A 19,038-nucleotide genomic window follows, 5' to 3' on the forward strand; every position below is an offset into this window, starting at 1 on the left:
TTCCTTTGGCCGTCTCTTTCATTTGAGTCTTTGGCCCAGGAAAAGCAGCTTGGAAGCCTCTTGAATTGCCAGGTTAAAGCATCAGGAGGGTTTGGTTGCCACAAATATATCACACAACATGCCATCCTTGTTCTCTACCCTTGAGTCTCTACTGTTAGGTGGTCTTCGTTTATCCTACCTCAATTTGTATTGCCATGTGTGAGTCACTCAGAAGCACAACACATTCAACTCCTGAACTGATCAGAACCACTTCCAAGCTTCATAATAATATAAACAGTTCTTGCCACCTTAATCAAAGAGGGCTTTTCAAGTTCATGTCTCTTTAGGATGTCTCCTTAGACCACTTACATTGCCCAACAGTGTAGCAGGCAATCTTTTGAGGAAATACTGAATCAGATGCTGATGATCTGGAAAATGTGGTATAAGGAAACTTTTAAGGTTTAGAAATTTTAAATCACACTGCCCTTAAAATCTATTTTTACTGTGGTATATTTTATCTAGGTATACTGAAAGGTCTTGGATTTGTGATTCAAGGGGGAGGACATTGAGGTAGATTGACTTTTTTGAAAGATTATTAGAAGAATTAGTAATATCACAAAAAGACAACAGCATGGCAGGGATTAAGGTAAGCTCCTTCTTCTAGGTTTCAGAGGAAACCTAAAATGCAGTATTTTGGGTTTCTCTTAGTGCAGGTACAAGTAAGGGGATCTGTGACATGCTCTATAGAAATAATTATGAGTTTTGTTTTGGTTGGAATGATCAGGCAATAGCCATGTGTTCCCTAACATAAAAACTTAGCTTTGTTCAAATAGCTATAGTTTGTGGGTCAATTCCAAGAATCAAGTGTAAGTGATGAACCTATATTCCTCATGTGAAATATCACTGAATGGTCTAAAACATAGTACATCTATTATGCCAGGTCAGAACATCAGGAAGATATTAATAGAAGAAGAAGAGAGGTTCAAGTAGAGTAAATCAAAGATGCTGTGTGTGTTGTTGGTATAATTGACCAGTACAAGAGGTTCGGAACATATAGTGTAGACCTAAGGAAGTGGCTTTTAAATTCTTTGGTTTTAGGATCTCTTTATGTTCAAAACCTATAGAGAGAATATCTTATATTTATATAGACGTGGTATTTGTCATTAATAAACGTGATGGCCTATGGCTTAGGCAGTAAATATGAAGTGAGACATCTGGGAGGCAGAAAGAATTCTGGGATAGTGTCAGAGACAGGAGATTTGCCCAGAAAGATGTGACTAGACAAAAGCATGTTACCTGAGCACAGGTAACCAGCCACTTGGCAGAATGTAGATTAGAATAAATGGGTTGCTTTAAGTTATGATCTAGTCAGAGAAGAGCCTAGCTATATGGCCAAGGTATTTGTAAATATACTTTGAGTCTGAGTCTTATTTCTGGGAGCGTGGGGCTAACTTCAACAAATGGTGAACCAACATGAAGTAAGAACTTACTTAGAACCCGTGTTTAGATGAAAAGATACAGGTAAAAAACAAAAACAAAAAACAACAACAAAAAAAAGTCAGGGTAGCAGGACAATAGGCATGGTCTCTATAAATAAATAAATAAATAAATAAATAAATAAATAAATAGCAGGCAAAAGCCAAAGCTCCCCAGAACAACACAAGACCAGCAACTGAGAAAATTTCCTAGTCAAGGAGCAGGAACATACAGAGAGATAATGTGGAAGGTAGCTTTTTTCTTTTTTTTTTTAAAGTCCCTACTGAATTTAAAAGCCAAACACAGAAGTTGGGGCTTCTCCCAAGGAAAAAGCATAGTGGTGGCACAGGGAAAGAAACAAACTCCCAGTTACACACAGGCTAAATACAGCCAGGTCCAGAGGTGGGTGACAAAACCTATAGAGACTTCCCAGAAACCACAGCCATGGGAAAAGCCACTTCAGGTTCTCCTAAGCTTGGCATGACAGGTCAGCTTCTCCTGTCCTCTCACGACATAAAGAAATGGAGCCCTAGGTGAGCCGCTGTGGTCAGAGTTAGACTGAAGGACATCTATTCCTGTAAAGAAAGGGGCAGGGTCTGCTCCCTCCCCTGTGCCTGAATTACTTGTAGACAGGATAAATTTTGAGTTGAAAGTTTTCTGAGTGAGTTGGTGTTTCTATCACTCCAGTGAGATTCCCGTCTCAATGCAGGAGGTTGTCTCTTCAGGTTCCATATCCCTAGTGTAATGAGTCACAGCTAATGTCATCTCCATTGATTCCTGGGTTTCTCTCTTATCCCAGGTCTCTGTCTCATCCTAGAGATGACCCCACCTCCTCACCCTGGTCAGTTGCAGATTTTCATTCATTTTCATAGCCATCTGGCCATCTTCCTCACACCTGATTCTTGGCCCCCATTCCCCTTCCCATAGTCCTCTCTCAAGTTCTGGCTCTCCACATACTTCTTATGACTGATTTATTCCTCCTTCTAAATGAGTTTCAAGCTTCTTCACTTGGGCCTTCCTTCTTGTTTAGTTTCTTTGGGTCTGTAGAGTATAGCCTGCTACTTGCATTTTATGAGTGAGTACATACCATGCATGTACTTTTGGGTCTGGGTTTCCTCACTCAGGATGATATTTTCAAGGTCTATCCATTTGCCTGTAAAATTCATGGTGTCTTTTTTTTAAATAGCTGAATAGCATTCCATTGTGTAGATGTAACAGATTTTCCTTTATTCGTTCTTTAGTTGAGGGACATGTAAGTTATTTCCAGTTTCTGCCTATTAGGAATAAAGCTGCTTGAGAACCATCCCATGGACAAGCACCAATCCCTAACACTATTGATGATACTCTGTTTCACTTCCAGACAGAAGCATGTTGTCCTCTGAGAGGCCCCATCCAGCAGCTGACTCAGACAAATACAAACAGCAACAGCCAAACAGTAGACAGAGTTTGAGGATTCTTATCAAAGAATAGGAGGAAGGATTGTAAGTCCCAGAAGGAATTAGAACTCAACAGGAAGACTAACAGAGTCAACTAAACTGGACCTTTGGGGCCTTCAGAGTCTGAACCAAAAGAACATGCATGGGTTGAACCTAGACCTCCCCCCCTCATATGTAGCTTAGTCTTCATGTAGGTCATGAACAACTGGGACAGGGGTTATTTCAGAAGCTGTTGCCTGTACAAAGGATATAGTCTACTAGTTAGGCTGCCTTATTTGGCCTCAGTGGGAGAGGAAGTGCCCAGTCTCTCAAAGACTTGAAGTGCCAGGATTGAGGGAATACCCACACACACCCCAGCTGCTTAAAGGAGAAGAGGAGGGTGTGGGAGGAAGGACTGTGGGAAGGAGTGACCAGGGGGGACAGTGAGCAGGATGTAAAGTGACTAAGTAAAACAATAAAATAAAATTTAAAAAAAAAAGAACGGGGCTTAGCCAGGTGCTGCACAGCATCTGAGCTAAAGCACAATAGACATAGGAGATAGAGACAGAGAGATTTCTATGAATTCTAGACCAGCCTGATCTACACAATAAAGTCAGGGCAAAAATGCTCTGTTGATAGATAGAGCCACTTATAAATTACAATCTGACTGTTTGTTGTTGTTGTTGTTGTTGTTTTGGCTTTGTTACTGTTATTAACTTCTTTACAGTCCAGTCATTAACCCCTCCTGGTCAGCTCTCCCACAGTTCTCCCTCCCATTCCTCCTCTCCCAGTCTCGAGGATGTCCCCACCCTTCAACCCCCCACTTTCCCACCTCCCACCTTCTTCCCACCCCACCCCACCCCATCCCACTCCACCAGGCTATGCGATTCCCTGTGGCCTCAAGTCTCTCAAAATTTAGGTGCTTCTTCTCTCACTGAGGACAGACCAGGCAGTCCTCTGCTGTATATATGTTTCGAGGGGGGAAGGGGAGGCTTGTACCGGCTAGTGTATGCTGCCTAGTTGGTGGCTCAGTGTCTGAGAGATCTCAGAGCTCCAGATTAGTAGACAGTGTCTGGTCTTCCTAGTCTAACATTCAAAATGACACATTTTTTTTCTTTAAAGGTACTATGTAGGTTTTTACTTAAAAATAAGTAGAAATTTCTTTACTAATTTAAAAAATAAGTGTACAACAATATTAAACTTATATAAAGAGAAAGGGAAATATAGGTATATTTATCCATATAACATATGTTTATATTTTCAAATTGAAATATAATGCTTTTTCTGTTGCCAAAAAGCATTTTGCCCTAGGAAAGATATATTCTCCTAATCAAGGTAAGGACCCAGAGTTAGAGTTGGAGTGAGGTCATTTCCTTTTATCTTTCCAGGAGAGGAAAAGTATCCAACTAAGGAATCCAGAGACCACTGTCCAAGAAAAATATCTAAAGAAAAATAATGGATCATTTAAAAAGGTATCCCAAAAAGGAGTAAACCATTACTGTATAAAAAAATAATACTGTTAAGCTTGTTAACTGTATTGCATGTTAGCTATCAACTTTGCAATGCAGAATACAAGTGCCTTTTCTTAGAGCAGACAAATAAATCAAATAAACACACATGGTGAAGTGGAAACTTAAAGAGTTCTTTGGAAAGTAGTTGTTTTGGAAGGTGTTTTGCTGGGGTAAACATGTGGAAAAGTATTTTCCTGAAGTGGACACAAGTGAAAGACTAAAGCAAACATGTGAAAGCACATGTGATGAAGGATTTTTTTTTTTTTTTTTTGCTAACAACACGCATGTATTGGTCTGCCTTACATTGTATAGTTGAGCTACATTTGGGTTATTTTAAGTTATGATCTAGTTAGAGGAGAGCCTAGCTATATGGTCAAGACATTTGTAAATATTTTGACTTCGAGTCTTATTTCTAGGAGCATGGGGCTGGGAGAAAGAACCAGTCTAAACTTCAACAAAAACCAGTCAACACAACACATCATGTTGCTTATGTGAGTGATACCTGTTAATATTTACAAACTGAAATTGAGTCATTTACAAAATATTTTATATTTATTCTTTAATTGAAAATAACAATGTATCTACTACATTTTAACATAAATAACATCTTTGTGAAAAATAAGCATATTTTGAGGTAAAACAAAGAATAAGAAGAATGGTATTGTTTTACATTTTCTAAGTCTTTTTAATGACTTGCACCTTTTTTTCGTAGTTGTTTCTGTATTTTTCTATTGCAATATCACACTTAAAATTTTCTGAAAACTGCCACTAATGTACCAATAAGACAAAATTAGTAAAGGAGACAAATAATAACTTGGTATTATGAAAACATATTTGATGCTATTGACTATATAAAAAGTCTGGGACACCCCACAGATTTCATACTACATTTTTAGAATACTGTTCTGGGGCTAAGCCTTCAACAACACCTAACTGGTTATATTTGATAATATTCATGAGTTTATTGATGAGATAGAGACTTAGCTAAGGAGGAGTAGGTCAAAGATGAGTGGTAAATTTGAATATGAAAGATCAGGGCCATTCAGGAACCTCTAACACACTACAGGAGAGCCTCATAACCCAGGAAAACAGTAGGAGTGAAGCTGTTTTAACAATGATACTTGTAGCAGTAATGCTCACAGAATGTAGTATGGTATGGTATGGTATGGTATGGTATGGTATGGTATGGTATGGTATGAGATACTAAGATCGCAAGTGAAGATATGTATCAATTAACCAGTATCAATTAACTACAGAAGTAATAGCTAGCATTAGAAATAATTATGGTATGTATTCTGACATTAGAATAAACATGTATACCTTTTTGGTAGATGTTAGTTTGGAATATAAACATTCTTATACATATATAATTGTTGTAGTTTTTGAAATATCTACATTTTGGAAACCAAGTTATCCTAAGTCCATTCACAAAAAGGTAGCAATCCTGCAACAGATGGGCTTCTAGCATAACCAGTGGTTCTCAACCTGTGAGTCAGGACCACCAGAGGGATGGCATATAAGATTTTCTGCCTACCAGGTATTTATATTATACAATTCATAACATTAGCAAAATGACAGTTATGAAATAGCAATAAAATAGTTTTATGGTTTGGGGTCACCACAACATTAGGAACCTTTTTTGGTAGATGTTATGTTTGTATTAAAGGGTTACAATATTAGGAAAGTTGAGAACCCCTGCTCTAGAACTTTGAGTGAGATAATGGCACTAGCATAGAGTTTGCAGCATCTACAGTGTATTTGGAGTCAATGGCAGACACTTTGATTGTTGCTCTATCTACTGGAAGTGGTGACAGTTAAAGCATATGTGCTCATGTTTGTAGTATGAGTGATAGCATTGACTACAGTAGTAGGTAAATAACTGGTTGTAGCATTCTGTGCAATCAAATGAGTTTCTATAATTATGAAAGCTATGTCTTACATTATTCTGGCACAAGGTATATGTTGTTGTCTGTGGCACTGCTGGATTTATTTCCATCAGTAGTGTTTCCAACACATCCTACATCATGTGCAATATTGATAGTGAGAATACATATGGTTCTCGGAATTAAAGCATCGAAAAAGACCTTATCAGAATACCTAAATGAAAATATGTGTAACTATGGAGATAGTAGATATTGTAGTTAAGTTGTCAGTAGTTTCAACAGTATTACTTGTACTATTCATTCTACTCTCTAAAAGGTATGATTACACTAAGAACACAACATTAGAGTTTGCTGTGGTAGAATCTATAGGAAAGGGGTTAGGTACATCAGCAGGAGTAGAAATAATTATAGTATTAGGAAAGTGTATTATATAGGGTGTGACTTTGGTACAAAAAGTTGAATAAGTGCCATCAGGAGTGGCGCTAACAGGAAAAAATGTAATTTTATCAGAATATATGGTACTACTTGTGACATCAGCAGTATCTGTTCTATAAGGTGTACTCCCCATAGGTGTAGGATCACCAGCACTATCAGTATCAGGAACTGTAAGAAACACAGTACCTATATCTGGAAGAGGAGAGATGGCTGTCACATTAATAGTACTTGTCTCAGTAGCTGTCATTATGACAGGAACACTAGTGCTAACAATAGTTGGACATGTAGGGAAAGATATAGTTATTTCAAGAATGTGGTATTAGTTGTGTTGTCACCAGTATTTATCTCGGCACCTGTGGTTGTGGCAGGCATCACATCACTAGAGTTAGCAGTAGGAAGACTTGTAGGGAAATATGGTGTTAAGCCAGGAAATGTGGTGCTAGTTGTGTTGTCAACAGTACTTGTTTGAGGAGTTTTGGTTGTGACAGGAAACACATCACTAGTGCTAACAGTAGGAGAACTTCTAGGGGAAAATGTAATTGTGCCAGGAAATATGTTTGTTTCATTGTTAATAGTACTTGCATCAGTAGCTGTGGTTGTGACAGGCATCATATCACTAGTGTTAGTAAGAGTAGAACTTGTAGGGAAAGGTGCAGTTGTGCCAGGAAATGTGGTGTTAGTTGTGTTGTCAACAGTACTTGTTTGAGGAGTTGTGGTTGTGTTAGGAAACACATCACTAGTGTTAGTAAGAGTAGAACTTGTAGGGAAAGGTGCAGTTGTGCCAGGAAATGTGGTGTTAGTTGTGTTGTCAACAGTACTTGTTTGAGGAGTTGTGGTTGTGTTAGGAAACACATCACTAGTGTTAGTAGGAGGAGGACTTGTAGAGAAAGGTGTAGTTGTGCCAGGAAATGTGGTGTTAGTTGTATTAACAACAGTACTTGTCTCAGGGGTTGTGGTTGTGACAGGTATCACATCACTAGTGGTAGTATGAGAAGAAGTTGTGTGGAAAGGTGTAGTTGTGCCAGGAAATGTGGTGTTAGTTGTATTGACAACAGTACTTGTCTCAGGGGTTGTGGTTGTGACAGGTATCACATCACTAGTGGTAGTATGAGAAGAAGTTGTGTGGAAAGGTGTAGTTGTGCCAGGAAATGTGGTGTTAGTTGTATTGACAACAGTACTTGTCTCAGGGGTTGTGGTTGTGACAGGTATCACATCACTAGTGGTAGTATGAGAAGAAGTTGTGTGGAAAGGTGTAGTTGTGCCAGGAAATGTGGTGTTAGTTGTATTGACAACAGTACTTGTCTCAGGGGTTGTGGTTGTGACAGGTATCACATCACTAGTGGTAGTATGAGAAGAAGTTATGTGGAAAGGTGTAGTTGTGCCAGGAAATGTGGTGTTAGTTGTATTGACAACAGTACTTGTCTCAGGGGTTGTGGTTGTGACAGGTATCACATCACTAGTGGTAGTATGAGAAGAAGTTGTGTGGAAAGGTGTAGTTGTGCCAGGAAATGTGGTGTTAGTTGTATTGACAACAGTACTTGTCTCAGGGGTTGTGGTTGTGACAGGTATCACATCACTAGTGGTAGTATGAGAAGAAGTTGTGTGGAAAGGTGTAGTTGTGCCAGGAAATGTGGTGTTAGTTGTATTGACAACAGTACTTGTCTCAGGGGTTGTGGTTGTGACAGGTATCACATCACTAGTGGTAGTATGAGAAGAAGTTGTGTGGAAAGGTGTAGTTGTGCCAGGAAATGTGGTGTTAGTTGTATTGACAACAGTACTTGTCTCAGGGGTTGTGGTTGTGACAGGTATCACATCACTAGTGGTAGTATGAGAAGAAGTTGTGTGGAAAGGTGTAGTTGTGCCAGGAAATGTGGTGTTAGTTGTATTGACAACAGTACTTGTCTCAGGGGTTGTGGTTGTGACAGGTATCACATCACTAGTGGTAGTATGAGAAGAAGTTGTATGGAAAGGTGTAGTTATGTCAGGAAATGGGGTGCTAGTTGTATCAACAACAGTACTTGTCTCAGTAGCTGTGGTTGTGACAGGAAACACATCACTAGTGCTAGTAGGAGGACAGGTAGGGAAAGATGTAGTTGTGTTAGGAAGTGTGATTGGGAAAGTAGTTGTTACATCAGGTGTGGTTGTAAAAGCAGAACTGGTCACAGTTTCAGTGCTAGATTCAGATGGGTGAGGGCTTGTGGGCAATACACTGGTTGCATTTGGTGTAGGAAGTGTAGGATCTCCATAAACCCAAGTAACCTCAGTCAGCTCTTCTAGGGTCATATTCTTCCCAGTCAATTGGATTGTTAGTTTCTGCCAAGAACAAAATGATTACATAGATGTATTAGAACTTATTAAACATTATGTTGAAGACATTATTCAACTTTTACTTTAATAAAAAATAAAAATATATTTTCTTTCCCAAAAGAGTCCATGATACAAATCTTTTCAACTTATATCGGTCCCAGATTACCACAATAAGTTGTTCTCTGTGTGACTAAGTCCCAGAAATCTTTTTCTTCACATTTTCTTATGTCTAAGCCCTAATGTTCTCAAATATTTACAGTTGTGGTTAAAATTAACCTTTTCTTTTACTTTTCATTTTGCCACTGACATTTTTCTTTCTGGATAGCAGATAAGTTTCATGTCATTACTATCAATGCTAAGATAGTTCCTGGCATATAACAGGCATTGAATATCCTACCCTATAGAACTTCCCCAAATAGTACTCTGTGATTCTCTGCAGTTGGGTTAATTAATAACAATACTTTTACAGTAATTTTGAATCCAGTAATCCAAGAAACGTATTATTATATCTATGTAACAAAGAATACCACAGGGACACAAGATCTACATGTGCGCTCAGAATGGTCATTTTCCCAAATCCCAATACTAGTAGAACATTCTTTTCTCCATTTGGAAGCAGTGACTATAGCTATTTACTTCCAGTTTTCTAAACCATTCTGTTTGACTACTGCATCTAGTTATATTTAGTTCATGGTTTAAAGTTACTATTTGGATTCTAAAGTTATCATTACACTGGTTGCTATTCTATCAGTAACCCATCTTGAAAAATGTGGTTTCACTTGGCTCCAGAGCTGAGACAAAGCTGTCACTTTAATAGTCTTAATGGTCTGGTATTTTTGGCACTCTATTTTGTTAGGCAAATAAACACATCTCATATTATGAGTGAATCATATTCAAGCAATAATAGAACAGTTAAGTGCCATCTTGAAGCTTAAAAAGAACCATTAATTTTCTAAAGACTGGGAATACTGCGGGAAGGAGAACGGGATTTCACAGACATTCCTTGGCTTTGCCTCTGAGAAAAAATGATTCTATGTTTTGTTAGGTAGCCTAGGAAAACAATCTATTCAAACCTAATCCAACTCCTTAGTAAACACAACAGAGAGGATGGCATCAAGCTGCAAATCATCAATATCAGACTACAAAAGGAAGACCACCGATGTTGTCTTTTTACAACAATCCTCACAGATTTTCAGAAATATGTGCAACCCTTTGAACATGTATAACATATATAGTAGTAGCAGAGATAATTTAGTAAAATAATAATCTGAGTTCGTGATAGTATTCCTTTCAGACATACCTGTTTGTAGGGCTCACTTGTGAAATCATTCTGGATGAATTGCTCATTGTTGTAGGTACAAATGACTTGTACCACATAGGTATAGTTTAAACCCCAGATTCTAATGTATCCAATTTTCAGTGGACTTGTGTCACTCTGATACTGATTATGTAGGATCTGGATTTGCAAGGTGTTCTATAAAATTCATAAGGAGAAAATATATATAACATACACATATATGTTTCATATTACAATGTGAAAATATTTTGAATTACTCTTATTGTACTTGTTTTTGTTTCTAATTTTTATTCAATATTTCATGGAGACATAGTTCCCAAGTACCAGCCATGATAAATTTTATGATATCTGTAATGGCTAAATCTTGATTTTCACCTATAACTGGAATCAACTTAAACTCGTTGGGTACACCTGGGAAGAGTTTTTTCTTGACTGGATTATTTAAAGTGACAAAACTCGCCCTAAATCTGGACATAGATCTTCTAATGACAACCCACATAAAAAGAAAGAAGCAAGCTGTTTTCTTTTTTCTGCTTGTCTTTACTCTCTCTCTCTGGTGAATTTGTCTATGCTACACATGAGGCATTTCTTTACTGGCATTAGAGTCTACTGCTGTGAGATTCCAATATAGGCTGAAGACCAGTTGAGATATCCAGTCTCATGATGTGAACAACTTCCAGATTCTTGGTTTTCAGTCAGGAGACAGCCATTATTGAACTAGGCAGGCCACAGCCTATAAGCCACTCTAACAAATCCCCTCTATATGTATTTGTGTGTGTGTATGTGTGTGTGTATGTGTGCATGTGTGTGTGTTTATTCTATCAGTTATGTTTCTCTGCAGAATCTTAATGCAATGTCAAAGACAGGTTTATGAACTAAAAAGGTTTTGTTAATTATTCTTGGTGAATTCATACTAACTCTTATAATAAAGCATCATTATTTATGTATTTCAGATAAAATTATGATTGTAGGAAACAGAGTTATCCATTTTCAGAGAGTTAAGTGATATAGATTGGGTGGACTGAGGGTATGTTGGTATAATATAGTAGCATAGTAAACTGTCACTGAATTAAGAACGTATTCAAGGGACATAGCAAATTGTCTAAATTACAATCAAGTATTTAAGCATCAATTTGAGTTAAAATGAGATAAATTATGAGATGTTATACAAGTAAAGCAAAAATGAAAATCATAGAAAAAAATACTATGGGTGTTAAGGAAATGGAATAAAAGTCACTATGGGAATGAAGTAGACATGAAAAGCATTAATGAAGACATGGAACTCCAAAAGTCCTAGAAGGACACTTGTGTCCTCAAGCAGCGAAGATCAGACAAGTAATGAGGCCAGATGGACAATGACTAGTATAGCAGGTGCTAAAGTATACAGTGAAACAACACTGGTTAAAAACAAGGTTATTGTTGAGGCCTGCCCACGCCCTGCCACCTCAGCAGAGCTGTAGCTATTTTTTTTTTTATGCCTGTGAGCTATTCTCTACTCTTTCTGTAATGCTTGCCAGCTATTTCACATTGTTGACAGAAAGATAACTTGACTAAGAGCAGGGTCAAGCAGACAACATACCCTGTTATGTTCCATATATTCTAAGGTTTGTTTATCTTAAGAAATTCTACATCCATAAGATCTACTTATGAACAATCAGAATAAAGTTCAGTTAGGACTGTTCTATCTAGCTATCCAAAATAGCTTGAGTCAAAGCTGACCAACAGGCAGCACTTCCTGAACCTGAACCTGAACTCACTGTGGGTTTGTGGGTTTTTTTTTCCTTTATATGCTGGCTCTGAAAAATGTTCAAGTTCCAGTCTTAGTTCCTGGGGATAGGCTATAACCCTGATCAGTCAGTCAGTATTGGCATATATGCTCAATAAACTACTTTTGCTTAACTGATACTGGAGTCTGAGTGGTTTGTGTGGTGATTCCTGGACCCCAGCGGTTATGACAATTCTATGGGGGAAAAGGGAGACAGAGACAATAGAGTAAAGCTGTGTGTTGCTTGATTCTGATGATATCATCAGAAAGAGAAATAAAAATATTCCATCATGTCTTGAAAACCTAACAAAGTCAAATGTAATGACACATGACTGCAATCCCAGTCCTGCAGAAGCTAAGGTGGAGGTATCATGCTTTAAAATCCTATTTGACTACACAGAAAGTTCAAAATCAGTCTGATTGAGAAGATGGGATTCCATGTTAAAATAAATAAATAAGGAGCTAGAGATATGGCTCAGGGATTAGGAGGGCTTGCTGTCCTTCTAGAGGACACAGTTCAGTTTTCATCATCTTGCCAGGCTTAAAACCACTTATAACTACAGCTCTGAGAGATCTGGTGCCTTTCTCTGGCATTCTCAAACACACTTACACATAAATATTTTTGATTAAAAATAATATACAATAGGACATTTTGTGATTGGTTGGGCATACAGAACCAAGGTGAAAGCTACTTGGAAGAAATGTTCACACTAAAGAAATGTGAAAATGCTACATATACTCCCTCCCACCACCAAGCTGCTTTACCAGCCAAAGAGGCATTGTTAACAATCAGCCAGACCTCAGAGAAAGATAGGAGTTTCTTTTATCTCAGCCTCATCTTTAGTGTGGAAAAATCTATCAAATATCATAAAATAATTCATTATTATTACTTTAGAATAACAAGAAAATTGAACCTTAGAGTTAAGAGTTATTTAAGTGAATGCTAATGTTATAAAAAAAGAGAAAAACTAGACAGAAGTGTTTCTCTTAAAATTAATAATGAAGTTTTGCAGTGGTAGTGCATACCTTTAATCTCAGCACTTGAGAGGAAGTAGAAGGCAGATTACGAAGAGTACAAGGCCAGCCTGGTCTACAAAGAGAATTCCAGGACAGCCAAGGATACACAGAGAAATTAAAGAAACATTTTAAGGAAATATGTATCTTCAAAATTCAACACAAAATATCCCCACCAAAAGAAATAATAAAATTTTTCTAAGAAGAGGTGTCAGGCTATCTAGCAACTCTTCTGCTAGTGGAATACAATGTAAACCATGTTTTAAATTTTCTAATATATATATAATATATATTATATATATTATATATTATATATAATATATATTATATATATTACATATTATATTTATATATATTATATATAATTGTATATATATAATGTTAGAAATAACATACATATATATGTTAGAAATATATATTAAATATATATTTAAAAGAGTAAAAAGAATCAGAAGAATTGTAAAGTACATTCTTTTAACCTGGTATTTCTAAGTTAGTTCATGGTGTATTCAGTATAAGAAAACTCATGAAATGTCTTACTCTCTTTAAATTTCACATTTGAATATTTCAAATTAGGCTTCTCACATTTTCAAGTACAGAACAGCCAAAGATAGACAATAGATACCATATAGTATAATAAAAGTATCAATCATGCTTTCAATCCTGGTATTTTAAGAGACATCTAGATTAACTGTCATTCAGAGTGATCAGATCCAGGAGTCAGCACAACACATAACACAAAGAAAATACAAAGTTTTCACCTAAAAATATTCATAATTTTAAGACAGGACAGGGGAGTATTGAACAAACATCTAATATTTGAAAGCACTGTTACAATTAATTTGTGCTACAGTAGCCCATGTTTTAAGCCAATGGATAAGTGATAAGCAGATTCTGGACTTGACTTAGAATGATTTACATAATTCTCAGGAAAAGATGAATTGTTCATGGAATCATCCAACATGTTGATATATATATATTAATAGCATTGTTGCCTCTAATTATTTATTCTTCTATTATTTATTCATCAGTTTCTATGTGTTTCTTATAATGTTGCCTTTATGAAATAAATAAGATGACCTCCAGCCCCATGCCTGCTTCTGGATTTGGTTATGTATACTCGGCTAATGAGAAATTAGTCAACTTGATACAGAATGTAAGAACCTGATATTTCTACTTCTAATTTTTAAAGAAGTGATTAGTGATTTATGTATATGTATGTATGCAACTGTGTGAATTTATGTGTACTATATAGATGCAGATGCCTTCAGAGGCCCAAAAACATTTAGGGATTTTTTTTTTTTGGAACTGGAGTTACAGGTGGGTATAAACTGCCTGCTGGGAATGCTAACAACCGAACACAGCTCCTCTGAAGAAGCAGAAAGCACTTTTAACCACTGAGTCATCTTTCAAGCGCCTATGTTACAGGATATTTGATCGTTATACAGAAAAAAACCCTATTTGTTAGCAAAATGCAAAAGCTTAAATAGATATTGGGTTTGTCAGATGAAGTTTGAGTGTTTCTCTAAAAGCCTCCATAGATAAGAATGCTAAAGAATGGAAAGTTTCTGCCAATTTTAAGGCAAGTGGGAGGGGTCTTGTGTTCTTTGCTCTATGACCTGAGGCAAAATCACCTGGGTGCCCTTAAGGTGCCCGACTTTAAAGATAGAAATTGCTGGGTCCCCAGTTACTTGGCTTGGAGCACCCTCACCCACCAGGAAGGTGACAAACATGCTCAGGGTGTAGGAGAAGGAGCTTAGAGACTTCTTTTATAAGCAATTGGATCTTTGATAGGGTCACTTTCTTTTGGCTTGGAAAAAGTTTTATGGAAGGAGTTCTGGGTAAAAGGTAGGGATTTCCTCTTTGGGCTTGCAGGAACAACAAAGAAACAGCTGGCAGGACACTGGTAAAACAGTATTCTAGGAAAGAGAGCTAAGAAGTCCTCTTGGGTTTGGAGCAGTTCAAGAAAGAACTAGACTAACTTGATAGTATGACACACAGAGAAAGAGATTTCTAAAGAGCCAGCAGCTTAGTTGTAGAATCAGTTGTGTAAATAGATATTCTGTATATAGTTAAGAAAGTAAAGTTATCTCACTGTGCTAGCAACTTTTTACCTCAATTTATGTATCCTGTGACTTTGTTGGTGTATATATTAGATAATTTAAAGGTTACACCTTTAAATTCTTCACTTCTACTTCATGATATTCCACAATCATGAAAAACTCATTCTCCAACATCCCACATAATGTTATTTTAGCTCAGCTTCAGGTAAGATGAACACCAGCTATGTACATATAGTCAAGCTCATTCAACATTAGCAATAGACAGGTGGCTCTCTGCAGATACATATGACCAGCAAGTGTAGCTCAGATCATCTGAAATTTGCATATTCATGAATTCACTAAACTTTTGCTGTCAAATATTTTGCTGACAATGAGGCCATCAAGTTATTAACTATAAAATAGTATTACATAATGGATCACGTATGTAGCATTTGTACATCAAAATTTTATCACTTAGAAAACTCATCCATAGAAATAAGCTGTACATTGAAAAATCCATTCCCCTCTTCCTCTCCCAGGATAATATGAGCTCTAAAGTTTTTTTTTTTTTCAAATAATGATAGTATTCTAGATAAGTGTAAAATAGGGGCTACTTTCTTACTTATTTGATTGTCAATAACATAAATTAGGCAAGTAAAGGAAGGAAGTAATTTTTTCTTAAGATATTACGTGTACACAGCTAGTGGATGATGTCTAATTTGTAGGTAACTGGAAAAGCATCTATGAATTCAATAAGATAGTCTTACCTTTTCTGCTCTAAAGGTAGCCAAGAAATAGTTTCCTTTTTCATATGTATCTGAAAACAAAAAAGAAAAGAATAAACAGTTATCTGCTTCAGTTCTAGCAGATTATCACTTATTGAGTCCAAAATATCTTAATGGATCACAATGACCAATATATACACAATGACCAAGGTATACTTCATCTTCCTAAGAAGAAATAAGGATAATAGGCAAGCCCTGGCTAGGTTTGGTCCCTAATACTAAAGGAAAATGGAGTGCCCCCTTTCCATTTGAGGTTCTTATCTGGCATATGCTTATACAACCCAGGACCACCTGCCTAGTGACGGCATCAGCTACAATGTGCTGGACCTCCCATGTTGAGCATTTAAGAAAACATACCACAGACTTTCCTGTAAGAGAGCCTCTCAGGGCTTTTCCTTAATTGAGTTTCCCTCTTCTAAAATGTCTGTAGCTTGTGTCAACTTGACATAACTAACGAGCATGACTATTTGACAAAACAAACAAACAAACAAACAACCCAATAGCAATAACAGCAAGCAAACAAACAAGACAGGAACAGTACCAGGCATGGAAAATGACTGCTTAGAGTAGTCTAACAGGTTTCTCCAAAATATAGACTATTGCTCTACCCTTGGTTGCTTCTCAGAGGTTGAAGGTAAATTACTCTTGCTGAAGATACCACATACTTTGGACATAGGACTTAAGAGGATTGGAGCTGAATCTAACCTGAAAGTCTCCTTCTTGTGGTCTAGCCTTCATAATACCAGCAAGTATTCAGTAAACTGTCAAGGAAGGAGAACAATCCAATAGGCCTATCCAGCTGTGGCATTCAGAAATGAAACTATAACTAGCATGGTAAGATACCCCTACGGTACAATAATAACATTCATATCTTAGTGGTAACCAGCAACTATCCAATTAGACTTCAGTTCCATTCAATAGGAGGGAAGTCATAACTAGCACCAAAAACCTAGACAACTACTATGGGCTAATGAGTTCATAGATCATAGAGAAGAACCTACTACTATAACTTTACTAGACCAGTGTAAAGCAGGTGACAAAAAACAAGAACTGGCTGGTTACATGTTCACCCACACACAGGAAGCAGAGAGAGAATATGAAATGGGGTGGGGCTATAAACTTTCCCAGTTTGCCCCAGCTATATACTAGCAAGGCAGCATCCACTAAGGTTCCATAACCTTCCCAAACAGTGTCAACCAATAAGACCCAGATGCAGTGTAATTCCTAACTGCATTCTAAAACTGATCCTTATACCCACAGATACATGTAGCTCATAGCCCTCATTAAAGAAGCTTCATTTGGGGCTAGAGAGATGGCTCAGTGGTTAAGAGCACTGATTGCTCTTCCAAAGGTCCTGAGCTTAATTCCTAGCAACCACATGGTGACTCACAACCATCTGTAATAGGCATCTGATACTGTCTTCTGGTGTGTCTGAAGACAGCAACAGTATACCCACATACATTAAATAAATAAATAAATAAATAAATCTTTTTTAAAAAGAAGCTTCATTTTACAGCAAAGAGACACCATTGCAAAATAAAAGAAGATGAAAAAGACAAAGAGACAAAGAAAGAGAAAAAGAGGGGGAGGGGGAGTGGAAGGAAGAGGAGGAGGAAGAAGAAGAGGAGGAAGAGGAGGAGGAAGAGGAGGAAGAGGAGGAGGAAGAGGAGGAAGAAGAGGAAGAGGAGAAGAAGGAGGAAGAAGGACCACAAATGGTCACGATGCAGTGACTGATGGATCATGGATATCTCAACCTTAACAGATATATCTACAATACAACTTCTCAGGCAATATCTAGAAGATAGAGCAGAAAAATTATAGGAGCAGAAGATAAAAAATATCTGCTGTGAGATTGTTTGTTTCTCCTAAAAAGAAAAAGAAACTACATATGTGATACCTATAAAATATGGCTGCAAAACAAGACTTAATCATTGATAATACAATAGACTTGCTAACACAGAAAGGGAAATCTCATGAGGTTCTACCCCTAGATAAAGAAGCACATGTTACTAATGCTTACTGAGATAGGAAAAATTGGATTCTCCTAGGAATGCAACCCCTAACTGGTTATATAATAGAAAGTGGTCAGCCCTGAAATCATATACACACAAACCATGTAAAACAGATTCATTGGGTTGTGTTAATGTATTTATAAATGTGTGTGTGTGCTTGTGTGTATAACAACAATAAAAGAAAAAGAGGTCATTAATTTGAGAAGCAGTAGGGGAAGTGACGTGGGAGGGGTTAGAGGGAAGAAAAAAAGGAAAGGAATGTGATGTAATTATATATTAATTTAAAATTTTTAAATCAAGAAATGAGTATATTCATGAAAATTTCAAATAAGGTCATATATTATGGAAAATAACCTAAAATACAAACAAAGTTAATACTCAAAATGCAATTTATAACAATGAAAAATAACATCATATGAAGAGAACAATTATAGTTAGATAAACTTTAGCATATCTTCTTCACGGGATACATGGTCATGGTCATGATGCTCACAGGAGTATTTCCTAATATCCAGCTGTGTGTCTGCTATTACATTCAGTAAAAGTAAACTAGGTTTACAAATTAAATTTGCTGTGTATTCAATACATAAAATTTTAACATTTTCTTAGGTATTTAACAACAGAAAAAGACAATACAGCATTACACCTAAATATGGGCTTTTTCTAATTTTCTACCATTAAAGCTTTTGTGAGTGCTTTTAATGAGAATAAAGAAAACTAAACGGGAGAAATCTTTATATTAGTGAAGAAAATAGGCCATGATTTCAGAAAATGTTGCACTTTGCAAGATCAACATGTTCTAGTCCAGGATAGTAGTAGTAAAAGGGAGAGCATGCCAACAGCAGCGTGCCAGTATTCTTTAGAAATACCCGAGCGAGTGTTCTCATGATAATGATGGGTGCCAATGATCAGACAGAATGAGTTAAAACTGATCTTGAAGACAGAAAGCATCCTCGTGGTAGCTCTTAATTTCTGTGTCACTAAGAGTTTGGTGAATGTTGCTATGCATGAGGGAAAAGACCTGAGTAGAAGTCTGCCTCATGAGGATGACTTTATGATCAGCCTGATATTTGCACGCACAGTGTGTTATCAGAGTGGGGTGGTTGTGTGAGGATAG

The 19,038-nt window shown here is 37.0% G+C and overlaps 1 protein-coding gene across 1 annotated transcript in view; it reads right to left on the minus strand.

Moving 5' to 3' along the window:
* Positions 1-6,867: 6,867 nt before the first annotated feature.
* The window catches only part of Mgam2 (maltase-glucoamylase 2 (putative)), an 84,551-nt gene continuing 72,380 nt past the window's right edge, over positions 6,868-19,038 (minus strand). The window contains exons 46-48 of the mRNA XM_076913484.1: positions 15,892-15,941; positions 10,307-10,480; positions 6,868-9,012 (exon numbers count right to left, since the gene is read on the minus strand). Coding sequence (XP_076769599.1) covers positions 7,000-9,012; positions 10,307-10,480; positions 15,892-15,941 — 2,237 coding nt within the window. The 3' untranslated portion in view covers positions 6,868-6,999. The remainder of the gene's footprint in view (positions 9,013-10,306; positions 10,481-15,891; positions 15,942-19,038) is intronic.

This window comes from Arvicanthis niloticus, chromosome 15 (assembly GCF_011762505.2).
Source record: "Arvicanthis niloticus isolate mArvNil1 chromosome 15, mArvNil1.pat.X, whole genome shotgun sequence".
Lineage (NCBI taxonomy): Eukaryota > Metazoa > Chordata > Mammalia > Rodentia > Muridae > Arvicanthis > Arvicanthis niloticus.